The sequence below is a fragment of the Mchenga conophoros genome, linkage group LG2, assembly GCF_057382185.1.
Source record: "Mchenga conophoros isolate Kocher_MC1m ecotype Shallow Benthic linkage group LG2, M_conophoros_male_GT1.1, whole genome shotgun sequence".
NCBI classification, from domain to species: Eukaryota; Metazoa; Chordata; class Actinopteri; order Cichliformes; family Cichlidae; genus Mchenga; species Mchenga conophoros.
In genome coordinates, this window is record NC_140527.1 from 18,070,728 (window position 1) to 18,095,650 (window position 24,923).

The 24,923-nt window shown below is 40.6% G+C and overlaps 1 protein-coding gene and 1 pseudogene across 2 annotated transcripts; both read left to right on the forward strand.

The window, feature by feature from the left end:
• Window positions 1–439: 439 nt before the first annotated feature.
• LOC146581821 (moesin a-like) lies at window positions 440–10,824 on the forward strand (annotated as a pseudogene).
• Window positions 10,825–12,965: 2,141 nt separating this feature from the next.
• On the forward strand, window positions 12,966–23,095 carry LOC146581822 (progesterone receptor-like). Of its 2 annotated transcripts, none has more exons than XM_085287148.1 (9): window positions 12,966–13,958; window positions 14,933–15,069; window positions 15,348–15,464; window positions 15,612–15,758; window positions 15,889–16,095; window positions 16,686–16,830; window positions 17,746–17,876; window positions 18,025–18,176; window positions 21,886–23,095. In XM_085287148.1, exons 1-9 carry the CDS (start codon window positions 13,081–13,083, stop codon window positions 22,048–22,050), a joined length of 2,079 nt encoding a protein of 692 aa, XP_085143274.1. In that variant the 5' UTR covers window positions 12,966–13,080; the 3' UTR covers window positions 22,051–23,095. The 2 variants fall into 2 exon arrangements, with proteins under 2 accessions (XP_085143274.1, XP_085143283.1); XM_085287157.1 differs by having other exon boundaries at window positions 15,612–15,755.
• The last annotated feature ends 1,828 nt before the right edge of the window (window positions 23,096–24,923 follow it).

Below are 24,923 nucleotides of genomic sequence, written 5' to 3' on the forward strand. Positions count from 1 at the left end.
AGAGAGATAGCAGAAAATTTTTGTTAAGTCACAGAAAATGTTGTTTTTACTGTCGACAAATTTGGAAAAAACAGACATTTCAATAGTAGATAGTGAAAAACCTGTTGTTTAACTACTTTAGTGTAACATGAGGGATGTCTTTATCAGGAGGAAAAACATAAAACGTCTGAAAATACAGTTAAGTTTTAAAATGTATGCACTCCTTCACATTTTCCAAAGTCAGCTAGTGGACCAGAGTGGGATCTTTATTGGCCCCCAAACGACATGTTTGACACCCCTGGTCTATATCAACAACTGCAAAAAATATGTGCTATATATATGGTGTCGCTACTTTGACCCATCATTATAAATACTACTAATGCATCATGGAAAAAACCCAACATGTTGCAAGTTAAGTCTAAAATACACTGTGGGCTTCATTTTTTGATTGTAGTCCCCACCAACCTCTTGCGATTGGATGCTCCTGGTTGAACAGAAGAATGTAAGGAACACTCTCTTTTTGTTTTGCTGTAAAAGAACCAAGAAATTTAGCATTTTTTTAACGAACAATGTTAGTACAGATTTTGTAGTGCTCTTTTTTTCCACCCAGTTGCTCTCCATGCTCCTTGATGCTTCTCCAGTGACGCAGATGAATGCACAGCAGGGAGCATTTCCCCCTGTATCTCAGTGAGAGTGTTTTTCTCTGGCAGATAAATGTCCGAGTTACAACCATGGATGCAGAGCTGGAGTTTGCCATCCTGCCCAGCACAACTGGCAAACAGCTTTTTGACCAGGTATGCCGTGCAAGTACAGTCAAAGACATCATCTGACTTGCAAAAGCATGACTTTGATTGTGTTCCTTCATGTATTTAGATAGTGAAGACAATCGGGCTGAGGGAGACGTGGTTCTTTGGGCTTCAATATAAGGACAGCAAAGGCTTCTCCACCTGGCTCAAGCTGAACAAGAGGGTGAGGTGAACGAGATGTAAATTGTTTCCACTGTGTCATATTGTGAGGCTAATTATTAGCTACTTATTCATCCCTCTGCTTGTAAAAAAACACAAATAAATCAGGTGACTGCTCAAGATGTGAAGCGGGACAACCCTTTGTTGATCAAGTTCAGGGCCAAGTTTTACCCCGAGGATGTCGCCGAAGAGCTGATCCAAGAGGCAACTCAGCGGCTCTTTTTTCTGCAGGTTGGAGATGAGCACATTTACAAAAACCCAAGCTTTTGAAAGGAAGGTTATGTAAATTTGCACCAAAAATTGCAATGATGAGCATTCCTAGTCATTCTAATTCATGTGGAACCATTTGTTTTTTCCATTAAGACGACTCACACCTGTCAGTTTATTGCAAATGGCAAATTTACTGAAACATAAGAAACATTTGCATTTAGATAAAAAAAAAAACAACAACAATAGGAATAATACAAATTTCAGTAAAAAGAAACAGCAGGTTTTGCATTGTTTCCATAAGAGAGTGCTTGCCTTGGAAAATGTGCATTCGGGTGCACTAGTTAAAGACAAGAATACACAGGGTTTCTCTCTGTGTATTTATACATCAATACTGCAATCCTTGTCCTACTATAAAATGGGTTATTCGTGAGTGTTTGTTCTCTATTTTAGGTAAAGGAGAGCATCTTAAATGATGATATATACTGTCCACCTGAGACTGCGGTGCTCTTGGCCTCATACGCTGTTCAGGTCAAGCTCGGAGACTACAGGGACGATTATCATGTACTGGGATATCTCGCAAAAGAGAAGCTGTTGCCACAGAGGTAGTACATCCTGTGAATATTAGCATTAGCCAGAGTTCACCTTAATTTCGAGTTTCTGCGACCTTAACTCTAACTGGCGTACCTACTCTACTGACTGAACCAGGGTTTTGGAGCAGCACAAGCTGAACAAGAGTCAGTGGGAGGAAAGAATCCAGGTGTGGCATAAAGAGCATAAAGGGATACTCAGGTACTACAGTTTTACTGCAAAAAAACCAAAACAAAACAAAAGGTTTGAATACACTTTTTTTGCATTCTGGTGTTTTGTTCATAATGATATTTTCTTCCACACAGAGAAGATGCAATGTTAGAGTACCTGAAGATAGCACAGGATCTGGAGATGTATGGGGTCAACTATTTCAACATCAAGAACAAGAAAGGCTCAGAGCTGTGGTTAGGGGTGGACGCACTGGGGCTAAACATCTATGACAAAAAGGACAAGTGAGTCATAATTCATGAATGCCTCTGAGACATTTACATACATCACAGTCTGTAAATCTTTCTGTTCACTGGTGGATCACAACCACTGGCATTCATGGTGGCCAGATGACTTTGCTTTTCTTTATCCTAGAGACACCATTTTTTCATTTGAATGAAATGAGCTACTTTTTGTCGATTTTTCTATCCATATAATCAAGTGCTTGAAAAAGGCTCTACCATGTAGTTTGGTTCTTGTTTGATTATCAAATTCTATCATGCTAATATGTTAAAGTGATTGTGAAGATATTTGCATGCTGATGTTAGTGCTAAAGTCACAGAGCTCCTATCAGTAGGCAATCAGTTTCCGTCTGTTTTGTATTTTCAACATGCTAACATCTGTTACATTCCCTGTACACCACAGTATAATGAAAAACCACACACCATTTTTTTTGCAGGCTGACTCCAAAGATTGGCTTTCCCTGGAGTGAGATCAGAAATATTTCCTTCAACGACAAGAAATTTGTCATCAAGCCCATCGACAGGAAAGCTCCGGTATGCGAAACGGTATCGTTAACGGTGGCAACATCGCCTTCCATGAAGCTAAACTAAAATCTGGCAACAACCTCTCTGTTCAGCTTGATGGTGTGCTTATCGTAACTCACTTCATAGATGCTCATGGACGGTATTAAATAGTCTTTCCTTGTGTACCAGGGAGGGTACATAATATGTTAGTATTCAAACATAGGCTTTTTCACGATATTTCGCTGTGACTGTAAACAGGAGGTGTGAGCGAATCCCATATTTTTATTACTGCCAAAATAAAAACTTTGCAAACGCATAAATTACAGCAAGTAGTGTAATGAGCTTCTGCTTGATCTCATTTACAAACATGAGTTTAGACCCTCAGTCCAATTTGCCTTCTGACTGCATGCAGAGACTTGGAAAGTGCCCAAGAGTTTAGAAAAACTAATGCTTTCCTCAAAAACAAAACTATCCTTTTTGAATATTTAAACCCATCCTTGATGGTAAAATGGATTTGATGTGCTAGGGGCCTATCACAAACCAACCCTTGACATTCAACGATTGCTGCGTTGTGTTTGGTATAGGACTTTGTCTTCTATGTACCTCGTCTTCGCATCAACAAACGCATCCTGGCATTGTGCATGGGGAATCATGATCTGTACATGCGCAGACGCAAGCCCGACACCATTGAGGTGCAGCAGATGAAGGCCCAAGCTCGTGAGGAGAAAAACAAGCGACAAATGGAGAGGTAAGAAAGTGGTGGTGGTGTTTGGGGGGCAGGGAGTGAATAATGAAAGTTTATTTTTACAGTTTACAGTGTGTTCTCTCTGCTTTAAGAAAGGACTGTCAGGAGATGATGTTTTTTTTCTTTGGATGTGTATTTATGCACAATTCTCCTGTCAGGGCTCTGCTCGAGAGTGAGAAAAAAAAGCGAGAAAATGCTGAGAAGGAAACAGAGAAGATTGCTCGGGAGACCATGGAGCTGATGGAGAGATTGAGACAGATTGAGGAACAGACAAAGCGAGCTCAAGATGGTCTGACGACTTTCTGAATGCAAATATTTCTTAACTTTGGTTTTATTTTTCTGTTAAAAAAACAAAACACTGAAGCATGGCTGTGCGAATTTAAACACTTTATATTTCGTGATTGTAAAGTTTAAACGGGCATGTTTGGTGTGCTGGGACGGATGTGTGTTGGATGTGTCTGTGTGAACGTGCACGTTTGTTTCAGAGCTGGAGGAGCAACTCGTAGGGCGCTTGAGTTAGAGAAGGAAAGAAAAATTGCTCTGGAGGAGGCTGAGCGCCTGGACAAAGACCGCAGAGCTGCAGTAGAGGCTAAAGCAGCCCTGCTGCACCACTCTGAGACCCAGATCAAAAATCAGGAAAACCTGGTACAACTGCACACAGCAGCCTTTTATTCATTTTTCAGTCAAATTCACAGAATCCTATATTGACGAACCTACATACAGATTCAATCCGTGAAGCTAGGAAAGAGATTATTTTATAAAATCTGATTTTTAATTTCAATTTCAGTTAAATGCAAAGTGCATGCAAGCATACGTTCTCTCCTACACGTTGCACTAAAAGAGCACAATGACCTAATACCAGGAGGGCTTCTAACTCTCTGTCCATTCCTAACCATTGTTGTATAGGCCACTGAGCTGGCAGACCTTACTTCTAAGATCTCTCAGCTGGAAGATGCAAAGAAGAAAAAGGATGAAGAGGCGAAAAGATGGCAGAAAAGGGTGAGGGTAAATTAAAGAATCATGAGAGAAATCAAGAAGGGCTTCAAGCTTATACACATATCTGTCAACAGACCTGAGTACAAAAGACAAATACAGTGTTACCCACATCACTGCACTATCATATACAGTATATCTATCTATTTCTCTATCTAGCTATAAATGCTATACTGCAAATACTATAATGTAATTGCATGAAAGACGAAAACATGAAACAGATAATCCAAACCATAAACTGTACATCATCATAGTTCTTTATTTATTCTGCTAAGGTCTGGCTTCTTTGATCACCTAAGAGCTTCTATGAAAAACCTTTTAAACTAGCTGTGAGTCCACATAGTCTACTATCACATAGCACCCATGCCTTAATACTAAAAATATGTTGATATCAGTGTTGCCAACTTAGCAACTTTGTCGCTATATTTAGCGAGTTTTCAGACCCACTTTTTTCTAAAAAAAAAAAAAAATTCGTTTGATGAGGGAATCTGAAGCATTAACAATTATCAGTCATTACCCCCTTATATATCATTAATAAAAATAATCATAAATGTCAAGCAAAATAATAAATAGATGTCATGGTCAGCTATTTCAGTGATTGTACATCCATAAGACCTTTTTTAAGAATGGGACTCCCATGTTAGTTATATTATAATAGTGAATAATTACTTCAATTACTCAGTTACTTTTAATGTAACATTCCAACCCAGCACTTCAGTACAAGTCATGTCTGTCAACAGGCAGTGATGGTAGAAGCTGGTTTGGAGCAAACAAAAGAAGAGCTGAAGACTAAACTCATGGGTGTCCACATCCAGGATTCGGTCCATTCTAACATCCTCGACCACGATGAGACGGATGAGAGCAGCGCAGAAGCGAGCGCTGAGCTGACTTCTCCGGGGATGGTCCGAGATCGCAGCGAGGAGGAAAGAGTCACAGAGGCCCAGAAGAACCAGAGACTACAGAAAAACCTAAAGGTGAGGTCAGCTGAACACAGTCAAATGTCTGTCTAGTAACACATCACCTAGTCTGGCCAGAGGTCCTATTCAGCTAGAAGTTAGCAGTCATGGATTGTTTAAGAGAGCGGACAAATTATTCACAAAATACCCTCGATTTTTGTTGTTGTTGTTGTTTTTAATTGAAAAGCTTTAGGTTCTCTGAATAATATTCTGTAAATTAGAAACCACTCAAGCTGAATACTGAGACTAATGTGACAATGAGTAAATGGCCAGTTCCTGCAAAATGAGTCTGGATTAAAATGAGCCCATTCTACCAATGTGGGAACAATTCACACAAACACACACATGCAATCAATTCTAATTCCTTTTGCATTAATTAGTAAATCCAAATGTTACAGTTTTTCTTGTTGACACGACAGGATTTGAAGTCTTTCAAAGCCCTTTGTCCTCTGCACAACCTAAAGCATTTCTCATTCTTTGTTACCGTTTGCAAATTTTAGCACATTTAAGTAAAAGACTCAGCGTAATTGTTTACAGGGTGAAAAACTGTCGGTTGTATAAACCTTTGTGATTGAAATAGATTATGTACTTTTTCTCAGTTTAATGTCTTTACTCTCAAATATGCTGGTATTATGTAATGGTGTATGTACACAGTGTTAGACATCACATTCAGAGCAGTCCTACTGAACAGTCAAAATCTGCCCCAAAGTAAACATATTTACAGAGCATATGCACAACAGAGAGCACGGTCGCAGTGTGGGACCATGCACGGACTGCTCAGATGAAGATTTTAGGAGGGAAACAGATTGCCCAAAGAAAAGGAAGAGGAGTAAAAGGGTGTGACAGTGAAGAAAGGGGAAGACAACAGTGAAGACGCAGAGACATGCAGGTGGCCATCCTCCTGTTAGACTGCATGTGAGCAGTTATTACAGTTTAATAGTTTTTAATTAGTTTTTATAATTTCGTTTTGACATTCTATTTTGGTTCAGTTTTGTTTCAGTTCGTTTCCACAAGGGGTTTCAGGTTAGTTTTTACAGGTTGAAAATGTTTAGTTTTAGGCTTGATGGATGCTCAATCATCCAGGTAAGTAAATCCCAAAAGGTTGATTCTGAATAGAATAGAATAGAATAGAATGTCTTTATTGTCATTGTCACAGGTACAATGAAAGTGGTCTCCGATCGGTGCATCATCCATAAAATTAAAATTAAATAAAAACAATAAAGATAAAAAATTAAAAAAAACTTAAAGTGCTAATAAGAATAATATAGCAGTTTGAACAAACAATTCCCGTACATTCAAACACACATACCTCACTCAGTGCATAAACCATATAAGCTGCATAATGACCATTATTTTGTAGCAACATTAAGAGCTGTTATTGCAGTTGTGTAAAAGCTGTGTTAGAGTCTGTCTGTCCTTACATTGATTGCTCTGTACTGTCTGCCAGAGGGCAACAGTTCAAACAGGAAGTGGCCATAGTGAGTAGTGAGTAGTATCTCTTGTAATGTTCTGGGCTTTTTTTAAGACAGACAGCTGTGTAGGTCTTCCAGTGTGGGGAGAGGGCAGCCAGTGATCCTTTGGGCGCTGTTAATGACCCTCTGGAGTCCTTTTCTCTGAGCCACTGTGCAGCCAGTGTACCAGGTGCATATGCAGTAGGTTAGTATGCTTTCGATGGAGGCTCTGTACAAGGACACCAGCAGTCTCTGTTTGATGTAATTCCTTCTGAGAATTCTCAGGAAGTGCAGTCTGTACTGGGCCTTTTTCAGCAACTCATAGGTGTTCACACTCCTGGAAGGGTTCTCCTCTATATTAACTCCCCAAGAAGCAAAAGTCTGCCACCCTCTCCACACAGTTAACGATTAGTGGTGTTCATCTGGATGTAGTGTTTTCAATGGGAGAAACGTTTCGTCACTCATGCAAGTGACTTCTTCAGTCAGCTGATTGCAGGTTTCCCCAATCTTATAAACAGTACATTTGCACAATGAGTGACCAGCCCACTGAATGAGCAACAGGCTGTGAAGTCAGTTCCTTGATTATTAATATGCAAATTGTCATGACCATTGATCAACAGCCACTGATCAAAGCCCACTAATCAAAACCCATGAGATCCATTCACAGAGAGTTGGGGAATGGCTCCAGTCACAGCATTGTACAATGGTGAAATATGTACCCTTAGGCCCCCTCCTCGATTCTGAGATGGTCTTTCTCTTTTCACATAAATGGCCTCCTTGAGTCCGCGCTAAAACCAGCGTTCCTCCCTGTCCAAGATGTGTACGCTCAGAGTGTCCACTGGCCTGTAGGTGTAAATAGACTGCAGAGTCCTGGCCCGACGAGGTAGCTCTTCTGTGTTGTGCCATCCGCTTCGCCAGAGGTTGTTTGGTTTCCCCGATGTATAAATCCTGGCAATCCTCCTGGCACTTAACAGCGTACACTATGTTACTCTGTTTGTGTCAGGTGACCCGATCCTTGGGCTGGAACAGTTTTTGGTGGAGCAGGTTTTGGGGTTTAAAATCCACGGAAACGCTGTTTTCAGAAAAAATGCGTCTCAGCCGTTTCGATACTCCTGACACGTACAGGAACATTAAGGGTGTTCACTTTTGGCAGCTTATGAGCAATGATCAGTCAGCTTTGATCTGATGTTGTTTATCAATGGACATGACAGTTTGCATATTAATAATCAAGGAACTGACCTCATTGTTCATTCATTCGGTGCTAGTTTCAGTCATTGTGCAAATGTACTGTTTATAAGGCTGGAGACACCTGCAGTCAGCTGAGACTGAAGAAGTCACTTGGACGAGTGATGAAACATTTCTCCCTCTGAAAACGTTACGTTCAGATGAACAAAACCAACCTTTCAGGATGTTTAGTTTTAGTTTAGTTTGAATTAGTTTCAGTGTTACTTTTAGCTTTTGTAGTTATTTTATAAAAGCATGAGGCAGAGACAAGATATAGCAATAAAATCATACATTTTTGAATACATACATTTATTTTAGTTAATTTTACAAGTTTTACAAAATAACTTCTGTTAGTTTTTATTTTCATTCTAACTTCCATCAAATATTTTTCACATCTAGTTTTAGTTTCTACTTAACCAACTATAACCTTGCAATGGACAGCTTTAGAGGTCAGGTCACTGGGACTCTGTGACCGAAACAAGCAGCTGTAGTGTAGCACAGAGTGTGCCGATTATTATTTATTTGCTTTTTAGTCTTAATAGTTTAAATGTTTTTGTTCTGTCCACTTTTTTTTTTGCACATTTTATTTTGTTTTTTTATGTTTTTTCTTTACTGCATCGCAATATGTTGAGTGGCCATTGCATTGTGTGCCTCCAAAATAAACACTTTGTTCCTCTCATTATATGCAAAGGGCTCCTTTGCTTTACAAAACACAATGTAAAATCATATGCATCTCAAACCATCAGTATTTCCTTTGATACACAGCGCTCAATGTCAGTGTAGGACAAGACTGGAAGGATAGGAGTACACTGTCATTATCGTAGAATATCAGCAATTGTTTTACCACTTTGGTGTCATGTTAAAGTTACTTGCCCTGTTGCTCTATTTGTTGACACAACTTTGGATTCTGAAGCATGAAAATAAGCTTTTAAGCAAGTTATGGCTTTTGTAGTTTAACTAATTTGTGTATCAGTTATAATATTTTCAAACATGTTTCAAGAAATGTGTGAAAGCGATTGAGAAAAACTGCAAACTTGTAAGTGCCACTTGGTGAATATAATAAAATATAATAAATACAGATTTATTTATATTGACCCAAATCACAATTTTATATTGTGAGGTCAAGACCCTGCAATAATACAGAAAATAGAGAAAACACCATCAATCGTACAACTCCTGGCGACAGTGGGAAGGAAAAACTCCCTTTAAAGAGGAAGAAACCTCCAGCAGAACCAGGCTCTGGGAGGGGCGGGGCCATCTGCAGCTGCAAGTTGTTGGTTAGGGGTAGGGGACAACACAAAGACAAGATGTGGAAGAGAGCCAGAGATTAATAATAACTAATGAGTAAGCGCAGAGTGGTGTGAAAGCACACAGAGAGTTAAAAAAGGTGAGTGAAGAAAAAACACTCATTGCATCATGGGAACTCCCCAGAGCCTACACCCATCCAGCTCCAACTATTAACTTTGCGAGAAAAAAAACGAATTCTAATCTGTTATTAAATTTGTATTGGTGTTACATACTTTGTAGTAAGTGGCTGAGTTACATTTTTAGAGATTATTTATTTGACATTTAACAGTGGGACCACACCTCAAACCGACCCTTTCCAGCAGCGAATGCATAACTGTCCGCCGCAGCCATTTTTTTCTCGTTTCCATGTTCCACTTGCCCTCCCAAATTCTCTCTTAGTCATGCTTTTCGATAGATATCAAGCCAATCCTCAGTGAGCCTCATCCTCTAGTGTAGATTGTTGTTCTTCACCTAGCCGTCATGTTCATTTTAAATAACCATTGCAATCTGGTTTGGAGTTGTGAACTCTTACCTATTCCGCCAACCAGCTGATTGTTCTTTCCTACAGTCTGAAAATCGCATCTTTAGTTCCTGCTGTCCTGTTGTGCTGTCACAAACATTTAAACTAGTTTGTTAAATTTTCTGTACATTTTGTTGACACATTTGTATGGAGGTTTTGACTCTGCTGTAAAGACGTGCCACATAATTACTGCCACAAATTGTGTTTCACCAGAGCTAAGTGCACTTTACATAATTAAACATTGGTGGGTCGGTACATTATCATTCTTTTGTTTTTATTCAAGTTGCAAATCCCATCTGTGCCCCTATCTCACAGACGTGACGAGAATTGATGCTGCATAGACAACGCAACACAAAAATAGACTTTATAACTGGGCACAATAGAGTGTTTTTTAGATGGGATTGAGGGGGAGTCTAGGGGAGTGGGGTAAGGCTTGTGAACAGTCTCTTACTTTGAGGTAAGAGGATTTTATTCACTTTGTGTTTGTGTTCTTTTTTTTCCCCAGTTCCTGAGCACCGAACTGGCTCGAGCTGTAGACGAGAGCAAAAAGACCCCCAATGACCTGATCCACGCTGAGAATGTGAGGGCGGGCCGTGACAAATACAAGACCCTGCGTCAGATTCGTCAGGGCAACACTAAACAACGCATCGATGAGTTTGAGTCCATGTGAGCGGGAGTGCTGTCGGCTGGCTCAGCCTGCAGGAGAGACTAAGTTCGGATGAGCTGGACACACACACAGAGATTTTAGAAGTGTAGGGGAAACATTATCACATTAATCGTAAATTTAGCTTAAGAATGACAGTGTGAACCCGAAAACAAATTATATTATAGACAATGTTGACGATTTCTTTAGTAAGCAAGTCAGTGAGAATGTAGCAGCTGTTCTTCTAGATGCATTTTTAATTTTGCACACACCCACATTCCCACTTCTCATTTATAAACAGGTTTGCTGTTGCCCTTGTCAGTCTGATTACATCTTACTGCACTTCCAATATGTCCTATTGAAAACCTTATTAATGTTGATTAATTGAAGCAGTGACATTTAAGGCAAATGTTTTTATTCTAGCAAAATGTGAAATCATCTTTTCTTTATCTTGGAAATAGAAGTAAAAAATAAAATAGAGAGACACAACTGATGTGGGTTGGGTGCATTATTTTCCACATGAGCAATATTGGGTGTCTAATGAGTAAATCTGCTGCTGGTTATCAGTTTTAAATGCATGTTTGTGTAATATAATGTGATATAGGCGAAGTTAACTTGCCACTGTGGAGCAGGGATGTGGCTGAAGGGGGCTTAAATTCAACTGGCCCTGTCAATGAAAACAAGGGAAGAAATGAACCTTTTTGGTATAAATGCACCTTTGTAAGCATATTTATAAATAAAAAAAAAACAACTTTATTTGATGATTTTGATTTTTATGATATGAGAAATGAAAACAAATTGCTGTAAAAATAAAAATCTTACAACATAATTTTTCAGTATTTCAAAAAAATACAGTAATATTCTGTAAACAGCAATGCATTCTGGGAGCTTGGATAAAGTCTATAGGCTACTGTAAAATTCCATATTTACAGATGCATTGTGGGATTTAGAATAGTCGTGAGAATTTCCAGCAATGCGTGGAGGGATTTCTAGTGGTGGTAAGTGACTTAGTTAATTCATTTCTTAATTTTAATATTTCACTCTTTGTGTTTAGCAGCTTTAAATTCGACATTTTTGAAAGTAATGTTATATCACCGCTCATTTTCTGCTAACAAGGTTAAGGTTAGCTTGATTGTTGCTGATGTAATAATAAGTGAATACAGAGGAGCTGTTGGCACTGATACATAAGGTCAGCTTTCAGCATTAATCATAATTTTGCAAATCACGAATTTAGTTTATGGTTAAATTAATAAAAGTTGATGTGCTCAGCAAGTAATACCAAACCTTTTCATTATATTTATTTTAACAGCATCTTTAGGATTTTACATAATTGTCCTGTAAAACAAATACAGCATCATCCTGTAAAAAAAACGTTTACAAAAACTACAGGGCAGGCAACCCTGCTGCCAATATTTTTACTCTAAATTTTACAGGGTTTTTCTTACAGTGTTCATTAAGTCTTTCACTCTGCAAAGAGGAACCTAAAACAAGATGAGTGCACAGACTTTTTTTTTATTTCGCCAACTCAGTACGATAAACCATATTTCTGATTAAAACCGGACAAAATTATCTTGTCTTGTCCTGCAAAGCACAACATTTTTGATAGGATTTTCTCATTTCCCATGTGCCCACCCTGAATGTGAGTGTGCGCCACTCACTCCCTCTTGTGTCACCCCATTAAAAAAAAGGGTCTGCCTAACTTCTTCTCCTCCTGCAATCCAAAAAGGAAGCTTTCCACAAACGCCCCAACCCAATCCAGACCTTTTCTATATACTGGGTAAAATTAATTTGCAGTCCCCAGCTCCTGTCGTGTGCTGAGTCATCACAAGCTATCCAAAAATAAATAGTTGAAAGCACTGCGTGACTACCTATCAGAGCCTCCACTGACCACCCCGTTCTTTTTAGTTGTTATTTTAATATGGTTTAAACACATCAATGATTGTGCATTCTGGTTTGTTGTTAACCTGATTCTCTGTGTGAATCAGACCGACAAACACAAGCAAGCTTATATAACTCTAAGTAGGAAAACAAACTACTGCACAGAGTGCTTGCAGAGAAACCCGACGCTGAGCCTGAGCTACACATGGAACGTACTAATACATGTAATGATTAATCGCAGCTATGCTCTTGAGACGCCATTAGATTTGCACGTAAAATAGTGAGAGGCACGCAGCTGGGTTTTAAAATTGCTAAAAGTTAACCTACACTGGGTTCATTAATCACTGTATAAAGAAGAGTCTGTGCGAAAACCAATTCTCACTATGCTGGTGTTTCTCTTTCTTTGTTTTTGTTTTTTGGTAATTCGTGAGGTGAATTTTAATCCTGCGTTGAAAAAAAAAAAAGAAAGTTACTATAAAAGTGTCGAAAAGCCCCCGTCATTTGTAAATCATACCGGCGGGACGTCCCTTCCCCTTCGTAACTTACGTCGACGACTGATGTGCATTTCCCATCCGCCTAGACGCACGAGAGTAGTGTCACTGGGTAGGCGTTTTCTAGCCTGGAAAGTGTTGTTTTGTTTGCTCGCCGCGCACCCAGTGCACTCTAACTCCGAGAACCGGAGCCGAAAATGTCCTTTCACTCGGTTTTGGAAGGAACAAACTCTTTAACGATGAATGAAGGGGATCGGTTGGATACCACCATCTATGCGTGTCCGGCTTATGAGCTCAGTAAAGCGGTGTCGGTGTCTTTGGGTTTGGATTCGGTGTCTTCTCCGCCCAATAATATGAACCAGAGCTCCAGCAGCGCCTTCGCAGAATGCGACTCCACTGTGGCGGATACTTCTCGGGGAGTGCCAGAGTTGAGAAGGACTGGAAATATGAACTCCGACAGCAGCCTGCTTGTCCTGGGTGACAGCAGCCTTAGAGAGGACGACTTTGGAGAAGTGTGCCAGGGCATACAGCAGGTGAGCTGTATGGATCTGTTCGGATCGGGCGAAATGGACGGTGCGCAAACTGTGACGCGTGGCTCGGTGATATCCAGATACGTCTGCAGGGAGTCAAATGTGTTTATGAACCCCACGCTGGAGCTGCCCGCGACCCCTCAGGTGGCCGAGGTCGTACCCTTAAAACCACCTTCGTCTTACTATGCCAGTTCAGACCTATATAGGGATTTCCCACCGCAAATGTGGTGCGCAAATGAGCGCGCATACATCGACCGATCCCAGCCTCAGCCACAGCCACAGCCACAGAGGGGAGAATCAGGGGAACATAATTTTTTGTGCAAATACTGTAATTGTGGGCAAGCTCCTCGCGGAAACAGGCAGGAATGCCGCTGTATCTGGTACGGTAGAGGTGAGAAGGGTGGCAAAGGTCGCATGCGAGCGACGGCACAAGGATATGGCCAAATGGAAAGTTACCCAAGTGCGATTCCTCAGGGGCAAAGCACTTTCTCCACTATCAAGAGCGAGCCTTCGGTGTGGATGACTTGCACAGATCGCAGTTTAAGGTAAAGATCAGATTCGAATGATTTGTTTTGTGTGCGTCAGGTCAAAAGCCCATTCATACTGAGTACAGTACATTCAGTATTACCGATCCCTCCCATCTCTCACACGTTTCTTTAATGAGAAACACACAGCATGAGCATCGTGCCAGTAACTGCGCTCAATGCAGTCGGGCTTTGGTCATTTTGTCTTCTAAAAGGAGTGCTGTAATGAGTTTAGACGTAAGTTCGCAGATGTTTAACGGTGCACTGTCTTTCCGGATTTCATGCTTAGTTTCTTGACGTTTCTGTGAGAGCCACAAAGCATAAGCTAATTGGATAAGTGTCAGCACAAATAAATCAAAGGCAGCGAACACGATTATTATATTATATCAGCCATGACTTCTATTGATACTCTGTGGAGTCCTGAAATGTTCAGCAGCACTGAACCCTTTGTCCTCCAACAGCATGGTGTGGGTTTTTTTTTTTTTGTTTTGTTTGTTTTGGCTTTCTCTAAATCATGTTATAGCATGCAGCTACAGCAACTTAAAGTTTATCCTATTCTTAAGATTTTCCAGAAATGTCCTTATAAGCCCTGGGACTGCAGCAGTAGGAAATGTATCAGTGTCCCTATAAAGAAGAGATACAGCACCTGTTGCTGTTTCTGCTTCTAGAAAGAAAACCTTCTATTTTATTACAAGTTACGGATTCATTAAAAAAAAACTTCACTCTGGCATGTGCTAATCACAACTTTTACTTTGGAGCAAACTGACTCCCTTTGCTGACAACTTGTCAACCACACCCAAAACCGATAGCGTCTGTGTGAGTGCTTTTTAATGTCTGCTGCAATTCTTCATCAGTGTCTTCCCTCAGTTTTTACAGTAAAAGGGTTTAAAAACTGAGGGAAGACACTAAAACAACACCATTGCGTGCGCGTGTGTGTGTGTGTGTGTGTGTGTGTGTGTGTGCGTGCGTGCGTGCGTGCGTGCGCGCGCGCCCAGGCATGAGGATTTTTTTCCAGGTGTGTATCTGTCAGAAAGGAGAGTGTGTCAAGTGTGCGGAGATGACGCCTCGGGTTGTCACTATGGAGCAGTCACCTGCGGCAGCTGCAAAGTATTCTTCAAGAGGGCCGCTGCAGGTGGGTGCAACTCACACACACACACACACACACACACACACACACACACACACACACACACACACACACACACACACACACACACACAATTACTCACGCACTGATTTTAATTTCTTACACCCACTTGCTCTCTCCTGTAGACAGGGCACAGTGACCCTGACATTATGAGGTCGAGTTATTTGTTATCAGTAAACGCCCACATATCGTTGCTATGAGTGGAAGCCTAGGCATTGTTGAACTCGCACTCCTCATCCCCCAGCACTCTTGTGTGCCTCCAGGTAAGCAGAACCACTTGTGTGCCAGCCGAAACGACTGCACCATCGACAAACTGAGGCGGAAGAACTGCGCGTCGTGTCGCTTAAAGAGATGCTTCATGTCGGGAATGAGCCTTAAAGGTGAGCTACCAGAGACGAGGAAATAATGAGACATAAATAAAGGAAAGTATTTTGCAGTTTTAAAAAAATAGGTCAGCATGGTCAGATTCCTTACATTTATTAGATTAGAAGCCCTCCATCTGAATTCTAACAGAATCATCTCTCTAGGTCGCAGGCTGAAGGGAACCGGGCAGGCGAGTAATGGAGAAGAGGAGCAACAGCCAGCTAGCTGGGGACACGGAGAAAAAGAAGAGAGGGCAGCGAAGAAAGATGCAGTCTTGGAGTCCAGAAATGCAGCTGTCAGGGCTCAAGGTGGTAAGGATTAGTTGCACAGAGCTCAAATGTCACGTTTATTCAACGCTAAATTTACTTTTGCCAGAAAAGACTTGATCTTGCCACACTTTCTGCTTCATGTTGTTTTTACATATCTACATATCTCGAGCAGCTTCCCAGGCCCTGGTTGCGGCCATCCCCCCACCCCTGCACTCCTGCCTGTCGCTGCTCAGCATCCTACAGGCTATTGAGCCAGCACTGGTCAATGCCGGGCATGATCCTGCCCAGCCAGACAGCCCCGTGTCCTTGCTCACCAGCCTGAACGAGCTGGGAGAACGGCAGCTGGTAACCGTGGTCCACTGGGCCAAGGCAATACCAGGTAAACTAATCTGAGCCAAGGTAATTAATTCCAAGTAGCTCTTCCAGAGAATCTGGTAGGGAACACATTTCCATGGCTGCTTCCGTTTTGGTTTCTAGTCAAACATACCACTTGCATTCCTTGTTAAGCAAAACCCTGAAAGATCAGACTTGTAAACAACTTTGACTAAGACAGTGGATGGTAAATGGGCAGTTTGAGAAGAAATAAGCGTAATTCAATCAAAAATGACATTAGAATTCCCTGCGGTTTGGATGAGCAGTACCACTGTTAGGAAATGTATTTAATCTGCCAGCACTGAGCAAGGCCTCAGTACCTAGGTCAAAAGATGAGATACCTTTCCAGAAGTTTGCGCTGGTTTAGTGTCCATGCAAAACAAACAAAGTTGTTCAAATATTAGCCACTAGAGGGGGATGTTTCCCATTTAAACAAAAAAGATAAAATAGAGGAAGGCTGAGAATGGCCATCATTGTATCCATGTTTGCCTCAACAGTTATTTAATTAAGCCAAATCAGCTGATTTTTTTTAAAAATAATAAAACTGTGAATGCTTAACCCTGAGGAGAGCTTGATAACAGCGACTTTTGTTAACAGGGTTTCGGGACCTGTATGTGGATGACCAGATGTCACTGATTCAGCTGTCATGGATGGGGGTGATGGTGTTTGCCTTAGGCTGGAGATCCTACACGCTGACTAACAGCTCTATGCTGTACTTTGCTCCAGACCTGGTTTTCAATGAGTGAGTTTCAGCAAATATTCAATTTAACATCAAACAACGAATTCACAAAAAAGGAGACACAAAATCTTTATCAAACTAAGAAACGAGAAATTATCACTGTGGCATGGGGTTTGCTGCGATGCCATGAGACTTCACTTGTCATCGTGAAATGCGATGAAAGGCACGGTGCGACACTTTTCTGGTGTTTTTCAGCAGGAGGAAAACAAACAGCGAATGTCTCTCCGGGCACACCAGCAAACCCGTCACTTTGCATTTGATAAATGCGGCTGGCGGAGGGAATCGTCTCAAATGCTTTGCTCTTTTTCATCATCGCATAACCATTCATCAGTGTCCAAGAACTTCCACTCTGACAAGTTTTAATTTACACTCCAACCTCACCCCCTCGGCCCCTTATCAAAATGTTTCTGACACCTCAACTCCAGCCTTTGTCTTTTTCTTTCTACTCCCAAAAGAAACCCAGACAACAGAGTTTGTGTCACAAAAATCACTGCACATGAGTCCCCCCCCCCCCCCCCCCCCCCAGGCTGTTATCAGTAAATTGTTGTGTCAAGAACAAAGAAGGTATGACGATGTTCGCCAACTCTCATGGCAGCTCTGAATTGGTCAGTGTTTTGCGTGACGTTAGCACTCATTCTGTCTGTGTTACACCCATGTCACTCTATTAGGCTGCTTCTGACCTGCATAGTAATGGATACGCATGCCCTTGTTGCTGACCCTCATTTTTCAGTGCCTCACTGTCGTTCTCTATTTTCCATTATCCATCTAACTCGTTTTTCTCACCTCTGGTGCCTTTTTTCTCTCCCTTTTTCCCCTTCATGTCCCCAATAACTACTCCTTTCTACATTTCTCACTACGTGACCCTCCTCCTGCGTCACGCTTTTTTTCCCCTTTTTTCTTTTTTATCCCTCCTCACAGCCAGCGGATGCAAGTGTCCAGCATGTATGAACACTGTGTGAGGATGAAGCTACTATCCCAAAGGCTGTGCATGCTCAAGGTTACCCAGGAGGAGTTCCTCTGCATGAAGGCCCTGGTCCTCCTCAGCATCAGTGAGTCACCCGGGACCATGAGTAATGACGCGATGTCAACTCAACATGTGAAATACAACTGCAATAGAGTACAGCCATACTTTAGAGAATTGATGGGCTGGATAAAGTCTGTGAGAGTTACTGTTGTGTTCTGGCTTTGTGGTCACAGTGCCAGTGCAGGGCCTGAAGAGCCAGAGTTGTTTTGACAAACTGCGGACCTCCTACATCAAGGAGCTAGACCGTTTGGCCAGCCACCACGGAGAGACCACCCGCACGCAGAGACTGTTTCAGCTCACGCAGCTGCTGGACTACCTCCAGTCGGTAATACACACAACCGCATTCCAAAAAATGCACCATGCTGTGACACTGGACATGGATGCACATGTCATTTTTTTAGAGTGAACGCAATTCACTTGTATTTTTATTTTTATTCCTATTTATTCTATTTATCCCCTTCGTATATTTTATTTATATTTTTCTCTGTATTTATATATGTGTGTGTATGTGTGTGTGTCTATATATATATATATAATATTCTGTAACTGTAACTTCTGTCAGTGATGTGCTTTTTGGAAATCGAATTTTCCAGAGGAACCCACCCGAGGGATTAATAAAGTTCTATCTTATCTTATCTTATCTTATCTTAAAATAATGCTCCTTCCTCTCGCACAAAATGACAGACACAACACTATACAGGCTTGCAATACAACTGTAAACTTATTATGAACACACAAGCAAGATTTTTATTGTTTTAAAATTTCACGGCTGGATTCATTCAACCGAATCTGTCAGACATTGCATATCTAAGCCCTTGTTTTCTCCACAGGTTTAAGCCTGTTATTTTTTTATTCTCTTTTAGCTACTGTGTATCTGTGTTTCGGATTATATGATAACCTGGATTTGAGATTTGCTTTCCTTGAAACGCCTAATCCATAACAGCCTACCATGATAATTAACAATTATAAAAGAATAGTGGTGCCAGATGCTGCTGTATTAAAGCCAATAAGATGATTTCCATTTGTAAATTATTTATATGGACTGAAGAATAACCCAGACACAGTAAATGAACTGCTAACTACAGTCATGTGAAAAATAAAGTTTAAAGAGGCCTTTACTGCTTTGTGAGTAGCTCTGTGAAAGCGTTCGTGTGTGTTAACACAATGCCACAGTCTTCCCAGGAGTGGACGTCCCAGCAAATTTTCAAACCTCCGTGAGAATGTTAAATGTTAAAGTTCATGGCAGCACAATTAGAGAAAGACTGAAAAGGTATAGCTTGTTTGGAAGGGGTGCCAGGAGAAAGTCTTCTCTCTGAAAAGAACATGGCAGGATAACTTAATTTGAAAAGGTGCAACTGAATATTTTGCTTCTGGAGATTTTGAGAAACAATGTTTTCAACGTCAAAAAAATTCAACTGGAGATGTTTGGTCATAATGCATAGTACTCATTTGGGCTTGTTTTGCAGCCGGAGGACCTGGACACATTGCAGTGATTGAGTTCAACATGAACTCTTCAGTATACCAAAGGTTTCTAGAGTCAAGCACCGGAACAAATCTCTAACAGAATGGCTCACAAAGAAAATAATCAAGGTGTTGCAAAGGCCCAGCCAAAGTATAGACCTTAACCTGACAGAGATGGTGTGGCAGGACATAAGCAAGCTGTGCTTAAACAATTGCCTGCAAACCTCAAAGAACTGAAGCAATGCTGCAAAGAACACAGGGCCAAAATTCCTCCAGAATTATGTGAGAGGCTGATAACCTTTATCAGCCTCTCTCATATGACCTTCATACAGAAAATTATTATTTTGAGTTATTGCTGCTTAATGTGATTTTACAAGCTACCAAATTATGGGCTGTTTTCACATGACTGAATACAGAGGTGGAAAAAGTACAGACTTTCTTTACTTAAGTAGAAGCACAGATACATTTGTCAAAAAAACAGTAAAAGTTGAAGCACTGAAACAACTTTACTCAAGTAAATGTGAAAAAGCATTTTTGGACAAAGGCAACTGAACTTTGCACTATAATAATATAATAAAATAATGTTAGTACATGAGAATACCAATGCTATTGAATCTAGAGTCTAACTTTAAGAAATCCACTCAGTTTCAATCTGTTGTGCAGTGACAGGGAATTAAAAGTCGAAACTACCTAATATTTTCATGCAACACAAAATGAGTTTAGCTTAGTTTGTGTTGCAGGACATTTCACAACATGAAAACACATAATTTATCAAAACATATCATATGCAAATCCAATATGTGATTAAAATGAAGCTTTAAATTTGCAGTTTATCAAGTATTACTGAGCAGTCCTTACCTTCAAACCTCTCTTCTTCCTGTCCTGTCTTTCTTATCTTAGCTGATAGAAACGTTGAATTTGAAATTACCACCTTTTAACCACCAGAAAACCAAAAAACCATGTCACTTCCTTCCTTCTTTGTCCTCCTCTGCAGCGCTAGCTAGATGCTGTACCGCGTACCGTGAACCTGCACTTCTATCGGTCCACTTTAACCCCGAGTGTAAATGCTATAAATGATCATTTTAAAACAAAAGTAACGAGCCTGTTTTGAAAATGTAAGGAGTAGAACGTTCAGATATTTGTTTAAAAATCTAGTGAGTAAAAGTAAAAAGTTGCTAGAAAAAGTATTAAGTATAAAAAGTATTTGTACTTCCTTACTTCCAACCTCTGACTGAATTTGACTGCATCTGACTGCTTTTTCTACTCTCACTCAAAACACTTTTCACTACAAGCCACATGTACCTATTCACACACCAAACACTTTAATCTGTGGCCATAATTTTGACGTGATGTCATAAGAGTAGTGTTAAACCTCGAAACAAATGCATAAGCAATAAAAAAGCAGGTTCATAAGATTTGCCTTCATATGCGCGACCATGCAGAAGGTTGATTAACGAGTTTCATTGTTATTTCTGTCAAACATTTGTGCACATATATACCCAATACCAGCAAAATCAGCAACACCTGAAAAGATTTTTTAAAAGCGCTTTTTATTATATTTTAACAAAATATAGAAAGGTCAAGTTGTGCTGTGACCTTCAGTAAAAAAAGAAAATGGAAAGATTATGAACCAAAAAAAAGGCATAAAAGTCCAAGTCCAGGCATTTGAGGTAGATTTGAATGAGTAATAAAAGGTCTTTAATTTAGTTTAAATTCACCCTAAATAAGACACACGCTGATAGCCATCAGTGTATTTCTAGATTTATATTCTGTTTATTTTGTTAATAATATTTTTTCCTTTTTACCTCTAAGCCGTAAAAGACTGACGTGGTATTGTAGGTACGCAGGTGTATCTACTTAAAAACACATGTAGTTTTCCTGTTACGACTTCTCGATGTGCATTTCTTGCATTTTTATTTTCTTTTTATTTGGTGAACTTTCTTTTGTTGTTGTAATACACACTAATCACTCATCTCATCCTTACTGAGGTTTAGGAGGGGGAAGTGTGTTGATGTAGATGTGCAACCACTAGGGAGTGTAAATGCACTACTTTTAACCCTTTTTAAGGTTTTTTTTTTCTTTTTGTACTTTTATCTCAATGATGAGAACAATTAGCTATCAAAGGAAAAACCCCTTACATCATTATATGAGTATGACCAGAAGAGTTAAAGCGCTATGTGGAGAGGAGCCACAACAGATTGAGCCTCCTGTCTTTCACTGTGGATTTACCTTTAAATGCTCGGCTTTGTGGCTTTTGAGCTGGAGGGCAGCCAGAGATTGTCTGGAAGGGCCCTTTAGGAAGAAGATCAGAGTTGATGAGGACTCCTTCAGCTTTGCCCTGTCTGTGGAGCTTAGTGTCACAATAAGTGTTATCTCCTAAAACCGCCTCTTAAGCTGTGCCATGAAAGTCTCGTTTGTTTTTGTTCATTCGTATTATTATTTGGGGATTTTTAGTCTTTATTATACAGGGACAATAGACAGCATCTACATGTTTTCCACATTACATATTTATTTATCTCTTTGTTTCTAATAACCCCAACACATGTATGTATCATGTTTGTCTCTTGACATAGGTTGTGAGGAAATTACACCAGTTCACCTACGATCTGTTCATCCAAGCTCAGTCCATGCAAATGCACGTCAGCTTCCCAGAGATGATCTCGGAGATTGTGAGCGTCCACGTGCCCAAAATCCTCTCTGGGATGGTCAAGCCCATCCTTTTCCACAACGCGGCCTAGTGAGTGAGAGTCTCCAAGACTGTCTTTTCATCAGCCACACCGACCGGAAAGAGTTCTCAATGATTTTTACACTTCTGTCCTGAGAGTAGGGTGCAGTCAAGGTGTAAGCAGATGTTAACAGAAGGGCAGACAGCACATTCTTCCAGTCTAATGTAGTTTGATTTCATCTTCTCACTTCTTCTTCTTATTGCCTGTTTGAATGTATCCCGCACATACACAAATGCTTTTTGGGGGCTGATTAAAATACTTGCATGCATTTCTGTCCACATACTAATGGTGAACCTCATGGCATGTGAACTTCTTCGGCTCTTCATGTGGATAATCACAAACTCTTCTGGGGCGTGCGGTGCAGGGGGCCAAGTTTGAAGGCAGCACATCCCGGTAGCTTGTCTGTGTGCATTAGCATGACATTTTGAACTAGCTATTTTTCACAATGAATGTTACTGTGTGCACCTGAGATGAAAAAAGGAAAAAAATTAATAAATCAGTGACTGACAGTTAATAAGCGGTTGTGACGTTCATGCTTGGAAGCAAAGCTATCTGGCCCGGAGGCATATAAAAACATTTTTTTGACAGCTGTCATCATCTATTAAAAAAATATCGGACTATTACTAGATTTCTGTTTTGTCAAAATGAAAGCACTTTCAAGGTGCGACTGGAGCGTCACCAAATTTCAAATGTATATTTATCCATTTTTGATGCCAAAAAGGTCACAGCAGTCACAGTGAAGGACGTAATTGGACAAAATGACTCCATTAGTCGAGAAACACCACGGGTGACTTTATTTTATTTTTTTTTATCAGGAAAAAAAAAGGTTTTTCAGTGCCAAATATTATTAAAGTAAAGTTTTTCCACAGTGGACGTTTCATACTGTTGTAACTTTTCTACAGTTTCCTAAAGTGTTCTTTGCAAATGTTTTGTTGTGTATTACCATGTAATCCTCGTAGCTTATGACAGTTTTTGCTAAAGGTCCAGCCAAGAACCCGCTCTATTGTTGCAACATTTACAGCTTGACATGTAATAAAACAAAATAAAGCCAAAGTCTGAGTGCATGCCTGATGGGTTTTTCTTTTTTGCTAATCTCATTGTCTTGATGATTATACGGGTGAATATTCCAGTTTTTCCCCTCCGCCTCATTCAATTCAAGCCCGCGAGGAGTTTAACTGGCTGAGCAGGGCGAACGAAACATCAGGCAGACATTTCTACTACTGCATTACCCACAGTCGGGGTTATCACACATTCTCCATCCAGTCAAGTAATACATTACAGCAGAACACGGCACAGAGCTGGATATTTAATAGCAGGCCTGGAGGATTTCTTTCATCAGTTGAGCCTGTCTGCCAATCAGTAACTCCAGCCTTTCGCTACCATCTAGTGGCGGCTGCGATAACCTGCACCAGTGAAATGAAACTTGGAAGTTGTGTAGTAGCACAACATCTGTTGGATCCATTGACATTTGCTTTGTAATGTAATTGGACACGGGTTCACTCAATGTTTGAGTGAGGTTACCATTAAATAGACCGAGGCACGAGAGTGGACTTGAGTGCATTAAAGAGTAACAGCAAGTAAAGGCTGCATGAAAAGCATGATTCAGGATTGAAAAACTTAATATAAATGTTGAGTGTAGGACCCTCACATTTAACCAGGCTGTGATGTTGAAATAACTGATTTAAAAAATGTTTTTCTTTCCTTTTCCAGAGAAAGACTCAGGTATGAGACACTATAAACAGTATATATAAAGCATTTACATAACGTCTGTAAGTCTAGATAAACAATGAGATTACTTTAAGAGCTGGCTCATTTTAGTTACGTGGTACATTTGAAAGCCTCATCCATAAAAACATGGGTAACCTCTGCCGCCATTTTTAGTCCCATTTCCTGAACCACCTCTTTCAGCAAGTATTTGTCCCTCTCATAAATGAATCGGAGCTGAACGAAGTCGGGATTGAAAGACACGCTGAAATATCACTTATTTCTAAATACGTCCCTTGCTCGGCGTGCCCCTGTGGCTTCCCTTGAAGGGAATTGCATCTGGTAGGTTTGCAATGATCAAAAATGTATGCGCTGAAGTCGACATTTGAACTTAGTTTGGATTCCATTTGATTTTTTTTGTGTTTCTCCGAGTCTGTTCCGCATCAATATTACATGTCTGCTCTGAGAGAGGAGGGGATTTTTTTTTTCTTTCGGGTAAGGACGACCACAGAAAGCGCAGTGACTCTGACCACAAACAACAAAAGTTAAAACTATTTCCTTATGTGTAGAAGAAGGAAAGATTAACACGAGGAAAGACAAAAAGGGCGCCCAATTAAAAGAGAAAGGGCGCGCCGAGCTTGACCCCAAAGTAACTGAACACCCACAATACCAGAGTGGTGGGGAAACGCGCTTTGCGCTTGGTACAATACTTTCTTTGCCAGAGCTTATATAAAACTCAAGCGATAATGTCTTTAACACCAGGTTACCGCAACTCAACTGCTACGGTGACCGGAAACCAATTAGATGGTGGAGGTGGTAAGATGACACCCCTGAATGGGGTGTTTCAGTGGCCTATCTAATGGAGGGTGATTCCTACCCAAGCACCAGTCCATTAACAACCAATTAACTTCCTATTAATATTTTACCAGACAGGGCCTCTCATCCTGACATGTTTTTAAGGAGCTTTTCCCTGGAGTGTTTGAACATGAGCAGCTTTTAGCGCAGCATAAAGAGGCCTGTGTAATGGGCTGGAGGAGGAGGAGTGGCAACCTGATAGCACTGAGAGCAGAGGAGGGGAGAGAGGAGAGGAGACAGACTTCTGCAGCTGGTCTGCCCCGAGCCGAGCCAAGCCTGAGCAGGGCCAAACGTACAGAGAGGGTGTAGAGGGGGGTTGCAGTGAT